Source organism: Corythoichthys intestinalis, chromosome 9 (assembly GCF_030265065.1).
Source record: "Corythoichthys intestinalis isolate RoL2023-P3 chromosome 9, ASM3026506v1, whole genome shotgun sequence".
In the NCBI taxonomy this organism is placed as follows: Eukaryota; Metazoa; Chordata; class Actinopteri; order Syngnathiformes; family Syngnathidae; genus Corythoichthys; species Corythoichthys intestinalis.
The window spans coordinates 48825064-48846630 of record NC_080403.1 but is presented as its reverse complement, the minus strand read 5'-3'; the positions used below and the strand labels follow the sequence as shown (position 1 = coordinate 48846630).

The following is a 21567-nucleotide window of genomic DNA, read 5'->3' as shown; positions in this document are numbered from 1 at the left end:
AGTATGTGATGCGAGGATTCGACAATAAAACGGGAAAATAGACATGGAAACGAAAAACAGGAACAGGAAATGAGTTTCGTTTCATTTTCCAACATGAAAATCAAACGCAGGAGGGAGCAGGAGATCAGTGATGCGGACTCTGCCCCGGTCTGTAGTGGTCAAGAAAGAGCTAGGCCGAAAGGCGAAGCTCTCGATTTACCAGTCGATCTACGTTCCTACCCTCACCTTTGGTCACGAAATAACAAGATCCCGGGTACAAGTGGCCGAAATGAGTTTTCTCCGCAGGGTGTCCGGCCTCTCTCTTATAGATAAGGTGAGAAGCTCCGTCATCCTGGAGGGACTAAGGGGCCGTTTACATGGTGACTCTCCGAGAAGACGAAAAATTTCCTGTTTGCATTTATATGGGCCCGTCTCCATTCGAACAATGTTGCAATTCCGCATGAAAACGATGTAGTATTCATGTCAGGCCCTAGGGGGCAGTGCAGATTTACAAGGCGACAGCGAATGATGCACTTTGACTCCACCAAAGTTCCTCAGCCTGGAAAACAATATACCCGCCCACTCGAAGCGATGGCATTTTTATTTTGTTCAAAAAGGCACAAAAATGGAAACATGCAACATATTTAATTTTAAAATATTTTTAAAACAGTAAATTAAAGCCAAAATTCCGCCACATTTGCTGTTTTGTTTTGCTGTTAATGTTTAGTGGCACCGCTGCGCACGCCCAATGTGACGTGTACAAGGGCTGACATTATCGGCGCGGTGTCGCGCCGTGGGAGCCTTTGTTATGCATGCGGAGATAGCCCCCCTCAATTCTCCACAATCGAATTCTTCCACTTTGGAGGCAGGATTCAGAATTTTTGGTCTTCATTCTTCGCCGACACCATAAGCACGCGAGGCAACTCCGCAACACAGTCATTGCGTCTTCGTGTCGCAGAGTAGCCATGTAAACTGCCCCTCAGTGTCGAGCCGGTTTGAGAGGAACCAGTTGAGGTGGCTCGGGCATCTGGTTCGGCTGCTGCCTGGATAGGTGTTCCGGGCATGTACCACCGACGGGTGGCACCAGGGATGACCCAGGAAACGCTGGAGAGACCATGTCTTTGCGCTGGCCTGGGGACGCCTTGGGAGAGGGAAGGCTGGGTTTCCCTGCTAAAAGTCGCTGCCCCTACGACCCAACCCCGGATTAAGCGGCAGATGATGGATGGATGGATGGATGGATGGATGGATGGATGGATGGATGGATGGATGGATGGATGGATGGATGGATGGATGGATGGATGGATGGATGCAAAATCAAATGTGAGAGGCAAAATGTGAAATGTGAAGGAATTTGAACAGGAGTTCACTTAAATATTAGCTTGCTCGCTTTCTTAGATAAAATCGTTTTGAATTGAGAAAAAACTGCTTTTTTATTAACTTTCCAAGGATTCGCACATGTGGGGTTCGGTAACTTTAGCAAGGTTAAGAACCCCTGCTCTGGATTATTTTGTTGCTTGTAGCCATGAACTCACTGCATTGACAGTCACAGACATCAAATCCATTTGAACTGGGTTGGCTTTCATTGAGTAATCAATTTGACTGGAAGCAATCATTTGATTGCCAGTCAAAATGGATTGGCCGTATATCATCGTCAACGGCAGCCAATGAGTCAACACTTAAAATTAATACATTTTGAAAAGGGTGACCCTAACCCCTTACATCATGCGGTATTGCTGCGGTATATCATGTCTGAAAGCGGCTATACAGACAACTGTGTAGAACCAAATTCAAACCGCCTATTTTCTACGAGCAAAAAGATGCTTATATGATGAGATGGACGCACCTGGGAGTGGTGGGCGATGACAGTTCAGGATATTTGCTGCTGCTAGTCCGTCTCAGGCCGTGCAGTTTTACCACGGACTCTCGCGAAGACTCTGACTGAAGCTGATCCCCTTTCAGGGAAGCGCAGTCTATATCCATGTCGGCGCATACAGCTTTAGCCCTGGCCTTTTCCTTCTCCCGGTCAGTCTGGTTCACCGGGGCTACGATGGACCGATTAGACATTTTGCCGCCAAAAGTGCCCGGTTCTTTCAATCTCGGGCTTGCCGAGGCCACGCTGACAGGCTTCAGGGTCAGCAGATTGGGGTCTAGAGTACCGCTGACAGGTCGGGACGCGGGGCGACCGATGACGCTGAGCGCACTGGACTTGGCCGGTCGAGGCAGGCTGCGGTACTGGATGCTGTTCCGAGCGTTGGGCCCCAGAAAGCCGGACTCACCGCTGGCGTCAAAGCTGTTCTTGCGGGCAGAAGGCACTCCTGACCCCACCGGCTTCATTGCCATGCCTGAGGACTTGGGAGTTTTTCCCAAAGTGGCGGAACCGCCGGAGATTGTGGCACCCCCTGCTGTCAGGACAGTAGCAGTCCCTGTGGCAGCAGGCGTTCTCTTGAATCCAAAAGAGGCTCCAGTCGTGGGTTTGACTAAACCAGAGGGGGGCTTTCGGGGCTCCATGTGATGATCCCGGCCGGCGTCGGAACGTGACCGTTGGAGACCGGTCGTTTTGATGGAAATCTTGGATTTGTCCTGAGGCCTGTCACTTTTTGGCGCTGTGTGGAGGAAACATTAAGTCAGTGCATACTTGACATACATTCCCAGCAGTAAAATGAAGAACAGAGAGTTTAAAGGGCATCAAAATGATGAATTATATGAAAGTGAAATGACTGGCCTGTATCACATAAAACGTCTGCACTCTTGCCAAGTTCAACTATAAGCAAAGACGCATCTGTATTTACTTGGGGGAACTTTTATGTGCCTCCCTCACGTGTGAATTACTGCCAGACTTTTACATTCATAAAAGGGAATATAAACTTTTTATTAAAGTTAATTTAAGTCCAAAAATGGGCACATAATCAAAGCAAACTTGAGTCAGTTGATGTTTGTTTTAATCTACAGGTACAGTGCAGGAGTTATGAAAGGGATTTTGCTTAGTCCTAACATGTTATGCATCCTCATTTATTTACTCTTTATTCTGTGAAAATTGGCAATACAGATTATATATATACAGTGGGGCAAATAAGTATTTAGTCAACCACCAATTGTGCAAGTTCTCCTACTTGAAAAGATTAGAGAGGCCTGTAATTGTCAACATGGGTAAACCTCAACCATGAGACAGAATGTGGAAAAAAACCAAGAAAATCACACTGTTTGATTTTTAAAGATTTCCAAATTAGAGTGGAAAATAAGTATTTGGTCACTTACAAACAAGCAAGATTTCTGGCTGTCAAAGAGGTCTAACTTCTTCTAACGAGGTCTAACGAAGCGCCACTCATTACCTGTATTAATGGCACCTGTTTTAACTCATTATCGGTATAAAAGACACATGTCCACATACTCAGTCAGTCACACTCCAAACTCCACTATGGCCAAGACCAAAGCGCTGTCGAAGGACACCAGAGACAAAATTGTAGTCCTGCACCAGGCTGGGAAGACTGAATCTGCAATAGGTAAAACGCTTGGTGTAAAGAAATCAACTGTGGGAGCAATTATTAGAAAATGGAAGACACACAAGACCACTGATAATCTCCTTCGATCTGCAAGACCTCACCCCGTGGCGTCAAAATGATAACAAGAACGGTGAGCAAAAATCCCAGAACCACACGGGGGACTTAGTGAATGACCTACAGAGAGCTGGGACCACAGTAAAAAAGGCTACTATCAGTAACACAATGCGCCGCCAGAGACTCAAATCCTGCACTGCCAGACGTGTCCCCCTGCTGAAGAAAGTACACGTCCAGGCCCGTCTGCGGTTCGCTAGAGAGCATTTGGATGATCCAGAAGAGGACTGGGAGAATGTGTTATGATCGGATGTAACTAAAATAGAACATTTTGGTAGAAACACAGGTTCTCGTGTTTGGAGGAGAAAGAATACTGAATTGCATCCGAAGAACACCATACCCACTGTGAAGCATGGAGGTGGAAACATCATGCTTTGGGGCTATTTTTCTGCAAAGGGACCAGGACGACTGATCTGTGTAAAGGAAAGAATGAGTGGGGCCATGTATCGAGAGATTTTGAGTGAAAATCTCCTTCCATCAGCAAGGACATTGAAGATGAGACGTGGCTGGGTCTTTCAGCATGACAATAATCCCAAACACACAGCCAGGGCAACAAAGGAGTGGCTTCGTTAGAAGCATTTCAAGGTCCTGGAGTGGCCTAGCCAGTCTCCAGATCTCAACCGCATAGAAAATCTGTGGAGAGAGTTGTAAGTCTGTGTTGCCCAACGACAGCCCCAAAACATCACTGCTCTAGAGGAGATCTGCATGAAAGAATGGGCCAAAATACCAGCAACAGTGTGTGAAAAGCTTGTGAAGAGTTACAGAAAACGTTTGGCCTCAGTCATTGCCAACAAAGGGGAACATAACAAAGTATTGAGATGAACTTTTGGTATTGACCAAATACTTATTTTCCACCATGATTTGCAAATAAATTCTTTAAAAATCAAACAATGTGATTTTCTGTTTTTTTTCCACATTCTGTCTCTCATGGTTGAGGTTTACCCATGTTGACAATTACAGGCCTCTCTAATATTTTGAAGTGGCAGAACTCGCACAATTAGTGGTTGACTAAATACTTATTTGCCCCACTGTATGTATACTTAAATATACAGATTCATGAGGAACAATTGATCCATAACCAATAAAGGGCCACGAGTTCTACTTTTGTCTGCTATAGGCAAACTACTGCCCGCTGCTCATTTTTTATTGGCCTGCCGCAAATTATGAAAATATCATTGAATATGGCTGCACAAGGATATTGAGTTTAGCCTATATTCTGTTGCACTTCTCAGCTTCAACACTAGATGGAGCTTGTCACTTTAACAGTTCTCTTTTAATTTAGGGGCAGTGGCGTGGAAAAGTTAACTGTTAACAGAGGATGCGTTAAGATGGCACAAAATCGATTTAGCGATTTTTTTTCTTTAAAAAAAGTGAAATTTTCTAAAATTCAATTCAAGGTAAAAAATGAAGATGATAGTTCTATCTAACTTTGGTGTTTTCACATATATGTAAGTAAGACATTTTTGCATTGTAGCCGTATTATTGTTTGTTGTTGCTGTTGACCTGCCGCCGTGCAGAGCGGTGTTGGATATTCATGTGCAATTTATTTTAGTGTTGTGAAAAGGGGGTGTTAAATTGAGGCTTATTTAGTTTTCAAATGTGTTCGTGTTTCATTACTTCGTCTAGCTGCACTAAATTGTGTTATAATACAAGAAAATGCAGTCTTTGTAGTGGCCTAGTAGTAGTAGGTAAACTATTCAGCATGCGCGTGTACTGCCATTGTGCATGTCTTGTATGGAGAAAAACGCATGAGCATGACAAATTTGGACATGATGAAATCAGTTAAGGAAACTGTACAATTTCAGTATTTTGTTTTAGATTAATAAACTTTTGCATATATATATAAAAAAAAAATAATATCTACTCTCATGAATTGAGTTTTCTTCTGATTTTCTCATACTTTTTTGCTGCTGTTGAACATTTTCTTTTAGTTCTGCAAAGTTTGCAATATTGTTTTACCTCTGGATTATTTTGCTGCTTCAAGCCGTTAACTCATTTGACAAAGACATTTGTCAAATGAAATTTTTCAAATCCATTTAATCTGGGAAGGCTGGCATTAAGTAATCATGGTGATTTAGAGACTCTAAATAATGTACTTTTTTTAGTCTCCTAAAACCCAATATTGCTATATATATATATATATATATATATATATATATATATATATTTTTTTTTTTTTTTTTTTTAATTAAAAAAGGGAAAAGAGTACTATTTTTTTTGTATTTCAGCTAAAGGAAATCAGTATATATATATATATATATATATATATATGTTTCTTTAATTTTGTACTTTTTTTTTTTTTTTTTTTTGAGAAACAATATGTGTAAAAAACGATTCCTCTGTTTAACAAAAGAAAGCGGAAATGTTTAAAGTTGTGACCTCTCACCTGCCACTTTCAGCATGCTCTGCGACGTATGAGTGATGGGAGAGGTGACCCCCACCGGAGGATTCCGACTCTTCTTAAAGCTCCCCGGCGCAACCAAACTCTGAGGCTTTCTCGCTTCCCCCTTGAAGCTCAGTTCTTCGCTCAGACCGGGCGGCTTCTTCCTCCACTTGCTCGGCGCCTCAGTCTTCAGACTGCCCGTGTCGTACCCGCAGGCGTCCAACTTGCGGCCTGCCTTGCCATCCTCGCTGTACCAGGAAAGTCCGCTTTCCACCAGGGAGCGCTTCTCAGCGTCGGTGCGAAGCTGTTGCGAGACAGGAGGCGCAGTGAGGATAACAATCGCGTGCTGTCTGCTATCTCCCCCTGACTGCACTGCTCGTTGAAATCTTTGTTTCATCTCAGTTGCATTCCAGAGGGGAAGAAACAGAGATATGTCAACCGCCCCAAGCAGTGGGAAGAAAAACATAACGGCAAGAATGGCGGGGGGGAATCGTACTATAGATTTAAAGTGGACATGTTAAGCAATTCATTTCCATTTCTTGTATTTGAATAGCTGGGCCTCTATAGGGACATACACCGCGGTCAAAGGTTCACCATTCAGTAGGATGAGAAAAAGTCTCAAACTTTGACTGCGGTTTGTACACTAAGCTAGCAGTGTTGAAAAAAAAATCATGGGTATACTTCGCAAAGCAAAGCGTAATTTTATTCCTTTCCAAAGGAAAAAAGTCTTGTTGCTAACATGCTAATCTATAATCACACTTGGACAAGTCTTTTATTGCACATAATAGAACAAAGATATTAAAACGATAGGGTAGCCAACAATAAAAGACATGAAAAATATGAGTTTGTGTCGGCAGACAAAAGAAATGGGGCGCCTTTTGTAAAGCAGCACATGCTGAAAATTACGACATTTTCTCACATTTAGCGCCACACAGTGTTTAAAATGCTGTGAAATTTTTAGAGACACTTTTTTTTTTTTTTTTGCACATTTACAACATTATTTAGCAAATTAAATATTTGTTTTTAAATAAGAAGTTTTGGACCTCAATGTTTAAATCCAGAACGAAATATTTAATTTAAATCTTAGCTTAATATCCTATATCCTAAATGTTAAATCAGGAAACAGTCGGAACTAAATATTTAGTTTAATATGCAAATTCACATGACTGGAGACCGGAAGTAACAAAATAAAAGCTGGTGGAGCAGCTCAGACTGTCTGTTTACGTTGCTTGAAAATGAATAAAACCTACTCAACTGTGGCGGTCTGCTCTTGGACATGAGTCATGGTGATAATAACACTATATAGGTATAATACATATTAAGGAGAAACTATTTGTGTGCTCCAGCTTTTATTTTGTTACTTCCGGTCTCCAGTCATGTGAATTTGAATATTAAGCTAAATATTTAGTTCCAACCGTTTCCAGATTTAGCATTTAGGGCATAGGATATACATTTAAGATTTAAATTAAATATTTAGTTCTGGATTTAAACATTCAGGTCCAAAACTTCTTATTTAAAAATCAATATTTAGGTTTCTAAATAATGTTGTGAATGTGCAAAAAAATGTGATGTTAAAAATTGTAACACCACGTTTTCAACACTGTGTGGCACTAAATGTCAGAAGATTTTGTCGTAATTTTCAGCATGTGCTGCTTTACAAACGGCGCCCCCTAAAAAGAACCCTTGTATGAAGAAATGCATAACTAATAAGAGCAGGTCAGTATGCAGACAGGTGACCAACAACGTCACACCCTCGCCATATGATAACTGATGGACATAACGTTCTTAGATGATGTCACACCCAGTAAGCCAGTTGCCCCCACTTCTAGCAGCATTGCCCTGACCACAGGGACCATAAACTCAGACCAATCCAAGACCGATGCCACTCCTGGATTACATCCTGCCAGCCAATCAGAGCTGATGTCCCGCCTCTTGGCCCCCTTCAAAAACACTGAAATATTCCGTTGAAAGGTTGTCACTTCTCCGGATGTCTACTGCATGCTGCTGATGGACCCTGTGTCCAGTTTTTCTCTCTGTTGCTTGTCACATTGATATTTTTTGACTGTTTTCTTACTTATTGATAATACATTGTCACTCTACTGAATTTTTCTGCAGATTATTAAAGTGAGTGTTCTTGGTGTCAGAAAGTGGATAAAACAAAATGAACACGTTTGGCTAAGAGGTCAATAGCCAACACCGCACATCATATGCACTTATCTCCATTTCTCTCCACCTTTTTCATCCCTGTTCAATATTTTTTCATGTTGTCTCCTGACAGTTTGTTCACTTCATATCTCCCGCTTTGTGCTGTCCGTGCACCAGTGTTGTCAGTAACGCGTAACGCGTTATTGTAATCGGATTACTTTCTTAAAATAACGAGCATCTAACGCGTTCATATTTCCAAGCCAGTAATCTGATTAAAGTTAGTTTCCTTAATGTATGTGCGTTACTATTTTTGTTATTGCCTCAAAATGTATGTAGAATGAAGAATATTGTAGTCATGTACAAAAGCATTTTGAATAGAAAATGTTAAAAAGGTTCCCACTATTCGTTCGTTTCCATGGTAACTGCTCATAGTTAATTCCTGTTTTGGTCTTGAGTGTTTTGGGACGCGTGAGGTGCACATACGAGCTGCCACCTGTTGAGATGTGCGAGGAAATGGTAATCTGTGTGCATCCATGAATATACTGTACATGAGTATTTTTCCTTCATTTTGGAGGACTCCAGCGGTAGGTTGGAGCCGCTACATGCGCGGCCGTTTCATAGCTTTGCTGTTGCAACGGTCGGTCGTCATCAGTGAGCATTTTTTACATCATATTCGTGTTGCATATTTATGCCGGGAGGTGACGTGTTCGTATAGCATCTTTGTGATGTGTTGTAAGTCCAATTGAGCGTGTAGTGCTTAGTTTCCTCCACGTTTTGTGGCCAAATTGACCGCACGTGAGTACGGCGTACTTCCGGGTTGTGCGCGCGAATTCGCGCCCACCCCCACCTTTGTGTTTATTGCACTGTGCAATTCATTTGTGTGTTGTTGATTATTGTGCAGTCAATTTGCATTGTTTTACATTGGTGCTGATATGTTGTTAACCCATCAACCTTAAACCGAAGTGCAGAATTTTTTACATTAAGGTTTAATTAGTCAGTGTAGTTGATTTCAGTAAATACCATGCAGTTGGTCAGTTATCGGTTAGTTTCAGGGCTGCGGAGTGGCTAAGCTAGTGCGAGTCAATGGTGGTTGAAATCAACTCCATCGACTACCGTATTTTCCCGAATATAAGGCGCACCCGTGTATAATGCGCACCCCAAATTTACTTGTAAAATCTAGGGAAAATTATTGTACCCTAATGCCTGTGCGCACCCTAATTTTAGCACTAATAAATAGAAGAATACAAGAAAACAGAGCTTGTGTACAGATACACAAATGTCATTTTATTGACTGGTGAAACACAGCACAAGCATAGCACATTGGTAGTTCAAAACATTATCATAAACTGACAATATTTACGGTAATAATATGATTTGACAAATTCTCCAACTTACCAGAATCTAGGAGAAAACAAAACAGATGTGACTTTTCTTTTAAAGGCTGCTGTATAACTTGCTCATTTCATCATGATGAATAAATGTTTCTTCCATGGATTGATCCGGTAAAATGAAAGTGAGAACGTAAGTCGGAAATCCGTGAGCGCTCATCGCTGTCAACACGACAGTAACAATAGGAACTATTGTTGTTTGGGTTTGAGTTTCCCAAGGGGCCGATATAGTTAACGGACACAGGAAGTGTGTGTGCTTACGTTTTTTATGGTCCGTGTTGCGGAGCTGCAATAAACGTCGATTCAAATGAGTTCAAGAAACTAAATTCTGTGCTTTGTGAAGAGTGAAAAAAAGCAGAATTTAACACACACTAAAACATTCGGCCGATTAGAGTGAAGTATTACCGAAACGAAATGGTGACGTCACGTACCGTAATGGTCGGCAACGGGTCGCCGCATATGTTGCTTCAACACAACGTGGCCGTGTCAAAAAAAAAAAAATCGGTTTATATGTATATATATGTAATATATATATATATACTTCTGTCTCCATCCATGTACCCGTTTATAATGCGCACCATGATTTTACAAGTTGATTTTGGGGAAAAAAGGTGCGCTTTATATTCGGGAAATTACGGTAATTACACCTTTGCTAACTCGCAGATTAAGACTTATGTGAAAAATTCTGATCTTCCTCTTTAAATTCAATTATCGGAAAGTAACTGATAAATTACTATTAAAGTAGCTTAGTTACTTTGACAATAAAGTAATCAGTAAAATAAATAGATTACCTTTTTTGAGGCATAATCAGTAATCAGTAGTCAAATTACTTTTTCAAGAAATTTGTGATAACACTGCCGTCCATACGTGTACTCCATGAAAACCCTAAAAATAGCACTAATCTCCCTTTGCACACACTCTGCCAATGAGAGAACCACTGCCATCTACTGTAGTGGATGAGCAATTACATGAAAATCGTGTTTCCTAGTCTCACATGCAATCAAAACACATCGCCGTCACACAGTGCAGTTTTCCCAGCTCACCATGACTGAGGAGTTGCGTCTGGATCCCAGCGGTGTGTTGGGAAGCGAGTTAAGGGAGGGGCTGGCATTGAACTCCTCAGAGCTGATATTGTCCGACACCTCGCCGTCACAGTCACTGAGCCCGCTGCTGATGGAGCTGCTTTCATCCCATCTGTATGGAGGAACCAACATACAGTATACATCAAGCTAATGATGACCATGTGGCTGTAAATCCGGATGATGGTGCGACAGGGAGAAAAGTGACAGACTAAATAAAAAAGGTGATTTTGAGTTATTTGTTATATGAGTGTGATAAACGTTTCTGATCTTTGACATTTTGTTTTAATCTATATTAACTGTTGCTTCAGGGAAACGTTCCGGGATGTGCCATTAAATCAGAGCGGATTAAATAAAGACTAAAATTTCTGACAGCTTTAGGGTTAGTTCAGGGTCTAGTCCAAGTGAAGGGAAATTTAAGTGACAGCCCCCGCTCCCCGCCATCCCGCTCTCAACACAACCTCCTGTGTCGCCTTGAAACAGATGCTGACTGGTGGCCAAGAAATGAAAACAGACCTCGCCGCGTGAGGGCTTGCATGCGTGACTCAAACGAACTGTACAGAGTTAACCAACTTCACCTGGAGGTTAAATATTAAGAGGGCACTCATTTAACTTGTTCAATCTATTTTGACTGGGAGCTGCGAATGATTGAATGTCTCGTGTCGTCAGTGGCAGGTAAAATAGGGCTCCCACATTTGGTTGACTAGTGAATTGGCAAATGAATCTTGATTTATTTTGGTAGTCAGATATTGTTGATCTCAAAATTCTCTAAATCCCAATTTTCTATAAGTAAAAAGGGAAAAATTGCGAACATTCTCTTTTTCATTCATTCAACCTTTGATTTATTTTTATTTATCATATTTTCTTAAATAGATACAAAAAATAAAACACATTCTTATTCATTTAATTTCAAAAACAGATTTTTTTTTTTTTAATAATGTTATTTTATTGTATATCAACTTTTGTGTGTTTTGGGGGGTCACAACCAGAGTATCTGTTTTTAGTGCTACAATTCGATTAGAAAAAAAGCTTCAAATCAAATTTTTCTGCTTTGAGTATTCGTTTAATTAGAGTGGCGTGGTAATGGTTTGTTTTTGAATTTCGTTTTATTGATTTGGGTGGATACACTTCCCCCTAGTGGCAACAGAGTATATGACATAACTCTTTTAACATGGCTGAATCCAGCTGCTCCCTGTTAAGACCAACATAAGCTATGTTTTTTTATGCATTCATAATTTAGTTTAAAGGTACATTTAGGTTTTTTTTTTTTGTTTTTTTTTTGTGGGAACATGTGTTTGATACGATTTGTTAAGAGTATTGTTAAAAAAAAAAAAAAAAAGTTAGCATTTGATAGCATTTAAGCTAGCGGACTTTGGCTATGCAAGTTAGCCAATTGTTCTTTTGTTGTACTTAGATCCTCATTTATTTAATTTTTAATACCGTTTGAGGCGGGTATTTTAATTTATTTTTAAATGAAAGTGCAATTCTGCATAGTTTGAAGAAACACTCTTTTTTTGTGTGTTAGCATTCAATCCTATTTTGAAATTGCAATCTTAGCAAGCCATTGTTTTACATCTCCTAAAATTCATTTTGCAATGCATTAAATGTTCCTAATCCGATTACTCGATTATTCAAAGTAGTTGATAGATTAATCGACTGCTAAAATAATCGATAGCTGCAGCCCTATCTGTTTTAATTAGGAATTTTATTTTTATTAGTTTATAATTGATCTTTAAGAGATATCTATACAACCTAAAAAATATTAGGTAAAACTTTGAGAGTGGCGTAATAAGAACGTCATAATTATGACGTCATGAGCATTAATAAATTCTTATGACAGATGTCATAAAGGCAAGGTTCATAGCATAGGTCTTAATGCACGAATCCGATTTTTCGTGTTTTTCCGACTCGAGTGAGGCATTAACTTGACAATCTGAATGGGAAAAGTTGCATAAAAGTGGACCATTTCCAATCCGATCCAGGTCAATTTCATATGTGGTTAAATTCCGATCCGGGCCACATTTTTCCAGAATGCTGCTGCGGTCTGAACCGTCAAGTCCCAGAAATCGGAATTCGTGCAATAATTATGTCAGCAAAGAGCGAGAGAGACAGGGCGCTACGGTTGCGGTGCAGCTGGGCATTAGCGTTAGCGCCTAGCTTGAATGCGGCTTTTTGGGAAAAGACGGACTTGACAACAGTCATAAAAAACTAAGGGGCAGTTTACATGGCGACTCTGTGACACAAAGACGCAATGACTGAGTAGCGGACTTGCCTCGTATGCATAAGGCGTCGGCGAACGCGGAAGGCGAAGACAAAAAATTCTTAATCCTGCCTCCAAAGTGGAAGAATCCGATTGCGGGGGATTGACGGGGGCTTCCTCGCATGCATATCAAAGGCTTCCGCGGCGCGAGACCGCGCCATTAACGTCAACACTCGTACACGTCACATTGGGCATGCGCAGCGGTGCTACTAAACATTAAAAACAGCAAATATGGCGGAATGTCGGCGTTAATTTACTGTTTTAATAATATTTTTAAATTACATATGTTGAATGTTTCGATTTTTGGGCCTTTTTGAACAAAAGAAAAATGTCATTGCTTCGAGTGGGCGGGCATATTTTTTTCCAGGCTGAGGGAGCTTGGTGGGGTCAAAGTGCATCATTCTTTGTTGCCCTGTAAATCTGCACTGCCCCCTAGGGCTTGGCATGAATACTACATCGTTTTCATGCGGAATTGGGACATTGTTCGAATGGAGACGCAAATGCAAATTTGAAATTTTTCGTATTCTCGGAGAGTCACCATGTAAACAGCTCCTAAAATGGGTTGAGGATAAGCCTGAGAATTCTCGGTTTTCTCTGTGCTCTCTCTCTGCTCCAAATGAGCAATATTTAAAGATTGCTTACACGGCGGGGCTTCAGTGCAAACTGTCCGTATGTGTGTGTGTGCATCATGTGTAGTCCTACGGTGGCCGAGAGGTGTCAGGCGAAATGCAAAGTCCAAACACTTTGCAAATACAAAAAGCATGAACCCCAATTGCAAACGCTTTGCAAAAGAAAAAAAGCACGAATGCAAACTGCCACAACACGATCCCCAATTCCTAAAGCACGATCACAAATTGGCAAAAGCACGAACCCCAATTGCCATAACACGGCAGCAAATGGCTCGCAGCACGAATGCAAATTGCCACAACACAATCCCCAATTCCTAAAGCGCGACTGCAAATTGGCAAAAGCACGAACGCCAATTGCCACAACACGACGGCAAATGGCTCGCAGCACAACCGCAAAAGGCTCGCAAGACAATTGCAAAGACGATGAAGTTAAAAAAAAACAAATGTAATAATAATAATAATAAAAAAGACGTCACTTTGTATATTGCTATATGCTTTGTGACCATCTCTACGGGCCGCCGTAAAGTTGCCCCCCCCCCCCATCAGACGCAAATTTATATAAAAATGATGTTAATCGTTTGTGCTGCAACGGTTTTGTAGATACAGTATTATGCTTTTATTGAGATATTAATTTCGAGTGGGGACGTCACTCGTAGCTTTTTCTTAGCTTAGCTCCCGCAGCTAATGGAGCGTACCAACTCTCTCAATAACAGAGGGGTGTCCTAACAACTAGCGCGAACAGAGCACAAAAAAATTCGGGTCCATTTTGCGGTAAACTGGGGGGCTTGTGATATTAATTTCGAGTGATGACGTCCCTCTAAGCCCCTCATTTACTGCAAAATGGTTCCGAATTTGTGCCATTTGTTTGTACTACTTGTTAGGACACCCCTCTGTTATGTTAATGGAGCGTACCAACTCTCTCAATAACAGAGGGGTGTCCTAACAACTAGCACAAACGAATGGCACCAATTCGGAATCATTTTGCAGTAAATGAGGGGCTTAGAGGGACGTCATCACTCGAAATTAGTATCTCAAGCCCCCCAATTTACCGCAAAATGGACCCGAATTTTTTTGTGCTCTGTTCATGCTAGTAATCAGGACACCCCTCTGTTATTGAGAGAGTTAGTACGCTCCATTAGCTGCGGGAGCTAAGCTAAGAAAAAGCTACGAGTGACGTCCCCACTCGAAATTAATATCTCAATAAAAGCATAATACTGTATCTACAAAACCGTTGCAGCACAAACGATTAACATCATTTTTTTGTGTCTGACGGGGGGAGGGCAACTTTACGGAGGCCTGTAGAGATGGTCACAAAGCACATATAGCAAAGTGTCGTCTTATTTATTATTTCTTTTTTTAACTTCTGGGTCATCGTCTTTGCAATTGTCTTGCGAACCTTTTGCGGTCGTGCTGCGAACCATTTGCTGTCGTGTTGTGGCAATTGCCGTTCGTGCTTTTGCCAATTTGCAATCGCCCTTTAGGAATTGGGGATCGTGTTGTGGCAGTTTGCATTCGTGCTTTTTTTCTTTTGCAAAGCGTTTGCAATTGGGATTCGTGCTTTTCATATTTGCAAAGTGTTTGGACTTTGCATTTCGTCTGACACCTCTCGGTCACCGTAGTAGTAATTTGTTTTGATGCTCAGCACATCTCGGACTGCGAATTAGTGCACATGCATGATACTTGAACGGGCTCAATGGAGAAAGGCAGTCTGAACATACACGCCCAAAAAACAGATATGACAAAAAAATCGGAATTGTGCATTAAGGCCTGCGGTATGAACCTGGCTTAAGAGTCATCCGGCAAATTTTGTCACTAACTCCATTTATGTCCAGTCCGGAGTTTTTACTTTATTATTTCTTTGAACCTGGCAAGGAAAACCTCATCCAAAGTAATAAGCGCGGAGGAGCCTCATGCCACCGCAAATCCCCCCGATGACGCCATGCAGGATCTCCAGGAGGTATGACTTTAGTCTTATTGCCTTGGAAAACCTACTCGCCCCACCCCCCACATCTCATTAGCACTCTCCGCTGTGGAAAATGGCCACTGCAGGAGGTAAAGACAATACATATCAAGAGAAGCTTGCGTAACTATGTACTCATTTTAGCCCACATGCACAGTTTAACTCTGTAATGAGTTCATCGCTAGTAAAGCGAATTCGCTGCCATCCCTCCCACTTCAAATGGATTGGACATCTAGCTCTGTCAATGGCATTCAACGAGTTAAGATACAGTGCACAAAAAAGGTCAGTTTGGATCGACATGATGGAGAGGTTTGAAGTTATTATTAGGGCCCGAGCACTAGACGTGCGAAGGCCCTATTGTAATGCAAAGGATTATTATTAGGGCCCGAGCACTAAGCGTGCGAAGGCCCTATTGTTTTGCAAAGGATTATTTTTTTTATTTTTTTTATTTTTTTTTTTTTTCAGGGCAAATGAAAACGGCCAATTTGGAGGCCTGAACATGCACGAAAAGTCACCAAAATTTGCACATACGTCCGGAAAATTGTAAATTTCGATAATTTTGCAACGTTGCAAAAAAATATAACAAAATGGCTCAGTGGCGCCCCCTTGAAATTTTAAAATTGGCCTATAACATTAGGGTCTTTCAGCGTAGAGCAATGAAATTTGGGGGGTCTATACCTTGTCCAAAACCGCTCCAAAAAAGCATTTACACCCATATTCCAAACCCAACAGGAAATCGGTTATTTTGGGTCAAATATGAAATTTTTGTCGATTTACAGGGTGCACATTTGAGACCTTTTCGCCGAGGGAGTTGGTTGGATCATCTTGAAAATTGGTGAGACTATTCAGGAGACATATGAAATCTTAAGTTTTGAAAATGGTGCGTTTTCATTCACGGGTCTGACCTGGGCGTGGTGCCAAAGTCGGCAATTTTTTCGGCAAAATGACAAATTCAGTAAATGACTAATAGTTCCTTGACACAACGTTCAATCTTTTTCATATTTGGCATGTATGTGTGGTATCCCACCCTTAACACGAGTGCATTGAAATATTACCCATTAGGTCTAGCGCCCCCTAGTGAGAACAGGAAATGCCTTTTTTTACGAGACAGGTTCCTCCTCCAAGGGAAAAAAATCTGTTGACCTCAAACCTGCATCAGGGGAGCCTTAAGACCTGTGTTCAGGTGCCTGATGAAAAATATTGAGGTTTCGTTGAGGCGGAGGGGTCCAAACAGGAAAGTGAAAATGAACGTAAACAATTTGTCACGCAAAAAGCTTTGAACAGTCATAACTCGGCAGATATGCAACATATCTGCGCCAAACTTCCCGTGTTTGTTGAGAGTCATACCCTGAAGGTTCTTGTAGGGGTCATTTACATCAACTCTACAGTGCCAACTAGTGGCGACAGAAAGAAGTTTTAAAAAAGGCCTTTCCTATTGGGTTTTTTCAACATAGAGCAAGGAAATTTGGGGAGTAGATACCTTATGCAAAACTGCTCCAAAAAGTCTCTTGCACCCATATTCCAAATCCAACAGGAAATCGGGTATTTTGGATCGAATGTGAAATTTTCATGGGTTCACAGTAGGAGTTTACATTTGGAGGCTTGAATATGCACAAAAACTCGTAAAAATTTGCACATACATACGGCTTTGGATAACGTTCAATAATCTTGCAATGTTACGAAAAAATGTAACAAAATGCCTCAGTGGCGCCCCCTTGAATTTTTCAAAAAGGTGTTTCCTATTAGGTTTTTTTAACATAGAGTGATGAAATTTGGGGAGTCGATACCTTGTGCAAAACTGCTCCAAAAAGTCTCTTACACCCGTATTCCAAATCCAACAGGAAATCGGGTATTTTGGATCGAATGTGAAATTTTTATCGGTTCACAGTAGGAGTTTACATTTGGAGGCTTGAACATGCACGAAAACTCACAAAAATTTGGACATACATGTGGCTTTGGATAACGTTCAATAATCTTGCAACGTTACAAAAACATGTAATAAAATGGCTCAGTGGCGCCCCCTTGAAATTTTCAAAAAGGCCTCTCCATTTAGGTTTTTTCAACGTAGAGGGATGAAATTCGGAGAGTCGATACCTTGTACAAAACTGCTCCAAAAAGTCTCTTGCATGCATATTCCAAACCCAACAGGAAATCGGGTATTTTGCATTGAATGTGAAATTTTTATCGATTTACAGTGTGCGCATTTTACACCTTGGCACCTAGGGAATTAGTTTGATCATTCTCAAAATTGGCGAGACTGTTCATGAGGCATATTAAATCTTAAGTTATCAAAATGGTGTGTTTTCATTCACGGGCCTGACCTGGGCGGGGTGCCAAAGTCGGCCATTTTTTCGCCAAAACACCGAATTCGGAAAATGACTGATAACTCCCTCATACAACGTTCAATCTATTTTAAATCTGGCATGTGTGTGAGGTATACCAGCCTGAGCAGGACTGGATTGAAAATTTACCATTTGTGCTTGGCGCCTCCTAGTGGGAACAGGAAATGCCCTTTTTTTACGGGACACACTCCTCCTCTAAAGGGAAAAAATCAATCTACCTCAAAGCTGCATAAGGGAAGCCTTAAGACCTGTCTTCAGGTGCCTGATAAAAAATATTGAAGTTTCGTTGAAGCGGAGGGGTCCAAACAGGAAAGTGAAAATGACTGTCAACAATTTTTCTCTCCAAAAACTTTGAACAGTCATAACTCGGCAGATATACAACATATCTGCGCCAAACTTCCCGTGCTTGTTGAGAGTCATACCCTGAAGGGCCTTGTAGGGGTCATTTGCATCAACCCTACAGCGCCAACTAGTGGCAATAGAAAGTCACTCGTTTTTCCAATACATGTCCAGTTCTTTTCAGGTTGGTCATTGTAGTTTCAAGACCTATTAAAATACTTATTTACGGCCCATGTCCACGTGTCTCTGTCTGTTGCCGTGACGACCCTTTATTCGCCATTTAAAGGAAATACTTTTTTTCAGAGACTCAGGCAGCTTATAGAGCCACAATATTTGGCACACTTGGTCGAATTGGCCCAGTTAGAATATTAATTTTGGTTTTGAATAAGTGCTTGGCTGCACAGCTCAGTAGTACCTCCTTTTTTGTAGTACTCTCTCCACTAGGTTTTTTTTTTATCTGTTAGGTGTGTGAATGTAAAGAGGCGACTTTCGAGTTTGTTAGGTTCTAATGAGATGATTAGAGAGGAGGATCTGCCACCACCCTGACCTGCACACAGTCCGAGTTGCGCTAGATTGCGAGGGCCCGTTCAGTCCTGCTTGCAGGCCTAGTTATTAGGGCCCGAGCACTAGACGTGCGAAGGCCCTATTGTTTTGCAAAGGATTATTATTAGGGCCCGAGCACTAGGCGTGCGAAGGCCCTATTGTAATGCAAAGGATTATTATTAGGGCCCGAGCACTAAGCGTGCGAAGGCCCTATTGTTTTGCAAAGGATTATTATTATTATTATTATTATTATTATTAGGGCCCGAGCACTAGGCGTGCGAAGGCCCTATTGTAATGCAAAGGATTATTATTATTATTATTATTATTATTCTTCTTTCTTCATGGCAAATGAAAATGGCCAATTTGGAGGCCTGAACATGCACGAAAAGTCACCAAAATTTGCACATACGTGCAGATTCGCGTAAAATTTGATAATCTAGCGTCGTTTTGAAAAAATTTCAAAAAATGGCTCAGTGGCGCCCCCTTGACCCTTAAAATTTTCAAAAAGGCCTTTCCTCTCAGGTTTTCAATGTAGAGCGATGAAATTTGGGGAGTAGATACCTTATGCCTAACTGTTCAAAAAAGCCTCTTGCACCCATATTCCAAATCTGACAGGAAATCGGATATTTTGGATCAAATGTGAAATTTTTTCGGTTCACAGTTGGAGTTTACGTTTGGAGGCCTGAACATGCACGAAAACTCACCAAAATTTGCACATACATGCAACTTTGCGTAAATTTTGATAATCTACAAAAAAATTTAACAAAATCGCTCAGTGGCGCCCCCTTGAAATTTTCAAAAAGGCCTGTCCTATTAGGTTTTTTCAACGTAGAATGATGAAATTTGGTGAGTCGATACATTGTGTAAAACTGCTCCAAAAAGTCTCTTGCACCAATATTCCAAACCCAACAGGAAGCCGGAAATTTTGGATCAAATGTGAAATTTTATCGATTTACATTTGAGACCTTGTCGCTGAAGAAAATAGTTGGATCGTCTTCAAAATTGGTCAGACTATTCAGGAGACATATGAGATCTTAAGTTTTCAAAATGGTGAGTTTTCACTCAAGGGTCTGACCTGGGCGTGGTCCCAAAGTCGGCCATTTTTGGGCAAAATACCAAATTCAGAATATGATTAAAAACTCGGTGATACAACGTTCAATCTTTTTCATTTCTAGCATGTATATGAGATATCCCAGCCTGAACACGACTGCATTGAAATATTACCCATTAGGCCTGGCGCCCCCTAGTGGAAACAGGAAATGGCCTTCTTTACGAGACAGGCTCCTCCTCCAAGGGAAAAAAATCTATTGACCTCAAACCTGTTTCAGGGGAGCCTCAAGACATGTGTTCAGGTCCCTGATGAAAAATATTGAGGTTTCGTTGAAGCGGAGAGGTCCAAACTGGAAGTGAAAATGACCGTCAACAATTTGTCTCGCCAAAAACTTTGAACAGTCATAACTCGGCAGATATGCAACATATCTGCGCCAAACTTTCCGTGTTTGTTGAGAGTCATACCCTGAAGGTTCTTGTAGGGGTCATTTGCATCAACTCTACAGTGCCAACTAGTGGCGACAGAAAGAAGTTTTAAAAAAGGCCTTTCCTATTGGGTTTTTTCAACATAGAGCAAGGAAATTTGGGGAGTAGATACCTTATGCAAAACTGCTCCAAAAAGTCTCTTGCACCCATATTCCAAATCCAACAGGAAATCGGGTATTTTGGATCGAATGTGAAATTTTCATGGGTTCACAGTAAGAGTTTACATTTGGAGGCTTGAATATGCATAAAAACTCACCAAAATTTGCACATACATGCGGCTTTGGATAACGTTCGATAATCTTGCAATGTTACAAAAAAATGTAACAAAATGGCTCACTGGCGCCCCCTTGAAATTTTCAAAAAGGCCTCTCCATTTAGGTTTTTTCAACGTAGAGGGATGAAATTCGGAGAGTCAATACCTTGTACAAAACTGCTCCAAAAAGTCTCTTGCATGCATATTCCAAACCCAACAGGAAATCGGGTATTTTTGATTGAATGTGAAATTTTTATCGATTTACAGTGTGCACATTTTACACCTTGGCACCTAGGGAATTAGTTTGATCATTCTCAAAATTGGCGAGCCTGTTCATGAGGCATATGAAATCTTAATTTATCAAAATGGTGTGTTTTCATTCACGGGCCTGACCTGGGCGGGGTGCCAAAGTCGGCCATTTTTTCGCCAAAACACCGAATTCGGAAAATGACTGATAACTCCCTCATACAACGTTCAATCTATTTTAAATCTGGCATGTGTGTGAGGTATACTAGCCTGAGCAGGACTGGATTGAAAATTTACCATTTGTGCCTGGCGCCTCCTAGTGGGAACAGGAAATGCCCTTTTTTACGGGACACACTCCTCCTCTAAAGGGAAAAAATCAATCTACCTCAAACCTGCAAAAGGGAAGCCTTAAGACCTGTCTTCAGGTGCCTGATGAAAAATATTGAAGTTTCGTTGAAGCGGAGGGGTCCAAACAGGAAAGTGAAAATGACTGTCAACAATTTTTCTCTCCAAAAACTTTGAACAGTCATAACTCGGCAGATATACAACATATCTGCGCCAAACTTCCCGTGCTTGTTGAGAGTCATACCCTGAAGGGCGTTGTAGGGGTCATTTGCATCAACCCTACAGCGCCAACTAGTGGCAATAGAAAGTCACTCGTTTTTCCAATACATGTCCAGTTCTTTTCAGGTTGGTCATTGTAGTTTCAAGACCTATTAAAATACTTATTTACGGCCCATGTCCACGTGTCTCTGTCTGTTGCCGTGACGACCCTTTGTTCGCCATTTAAAGGAAATATTTTTTTTCAGAGACTCAGGCAGCTTATAGAGCCACAATATTTGGCACACTTGGTCGAATAGGCCCAGTTAGAAGA

The 21567-nt window shown here is 41.2% G+C and overlaps 1 protein-coding gene across 4 annotated transcripts in view; it reads right to left on the bottom strand.

Annotated features, from left to right (window-relative positions):
- nav1b (neuron navigator 1b) overlaps window positions 1-21567 on the bottom strand; it is a 202816-nt gene that overhangs the window by 48218 nt on the left and 133031 nt on the right. For all 4 annotated transcript variants that reach the window (XM_057845420.1, XM_057845417.1, XM_057845418.1 and 1 more), the window contains 3 exons: window positions 10550-10700; window positions 5977-6277; window positions 1823-2582 (listed from right to left, as the gene is read on the bottom strand). In XM_057845420.1, coding sequence (XP_057701403.1) covers window positions 1823-2582; window positions 5977-6277; window positions 10550-10700 — 1212 coding nt within the window. The remainder of the gene's footprint in view (window positions 1-1822; window positions 2583-5976; window positions 6278-10549; window positions 10701-21567) is intronic.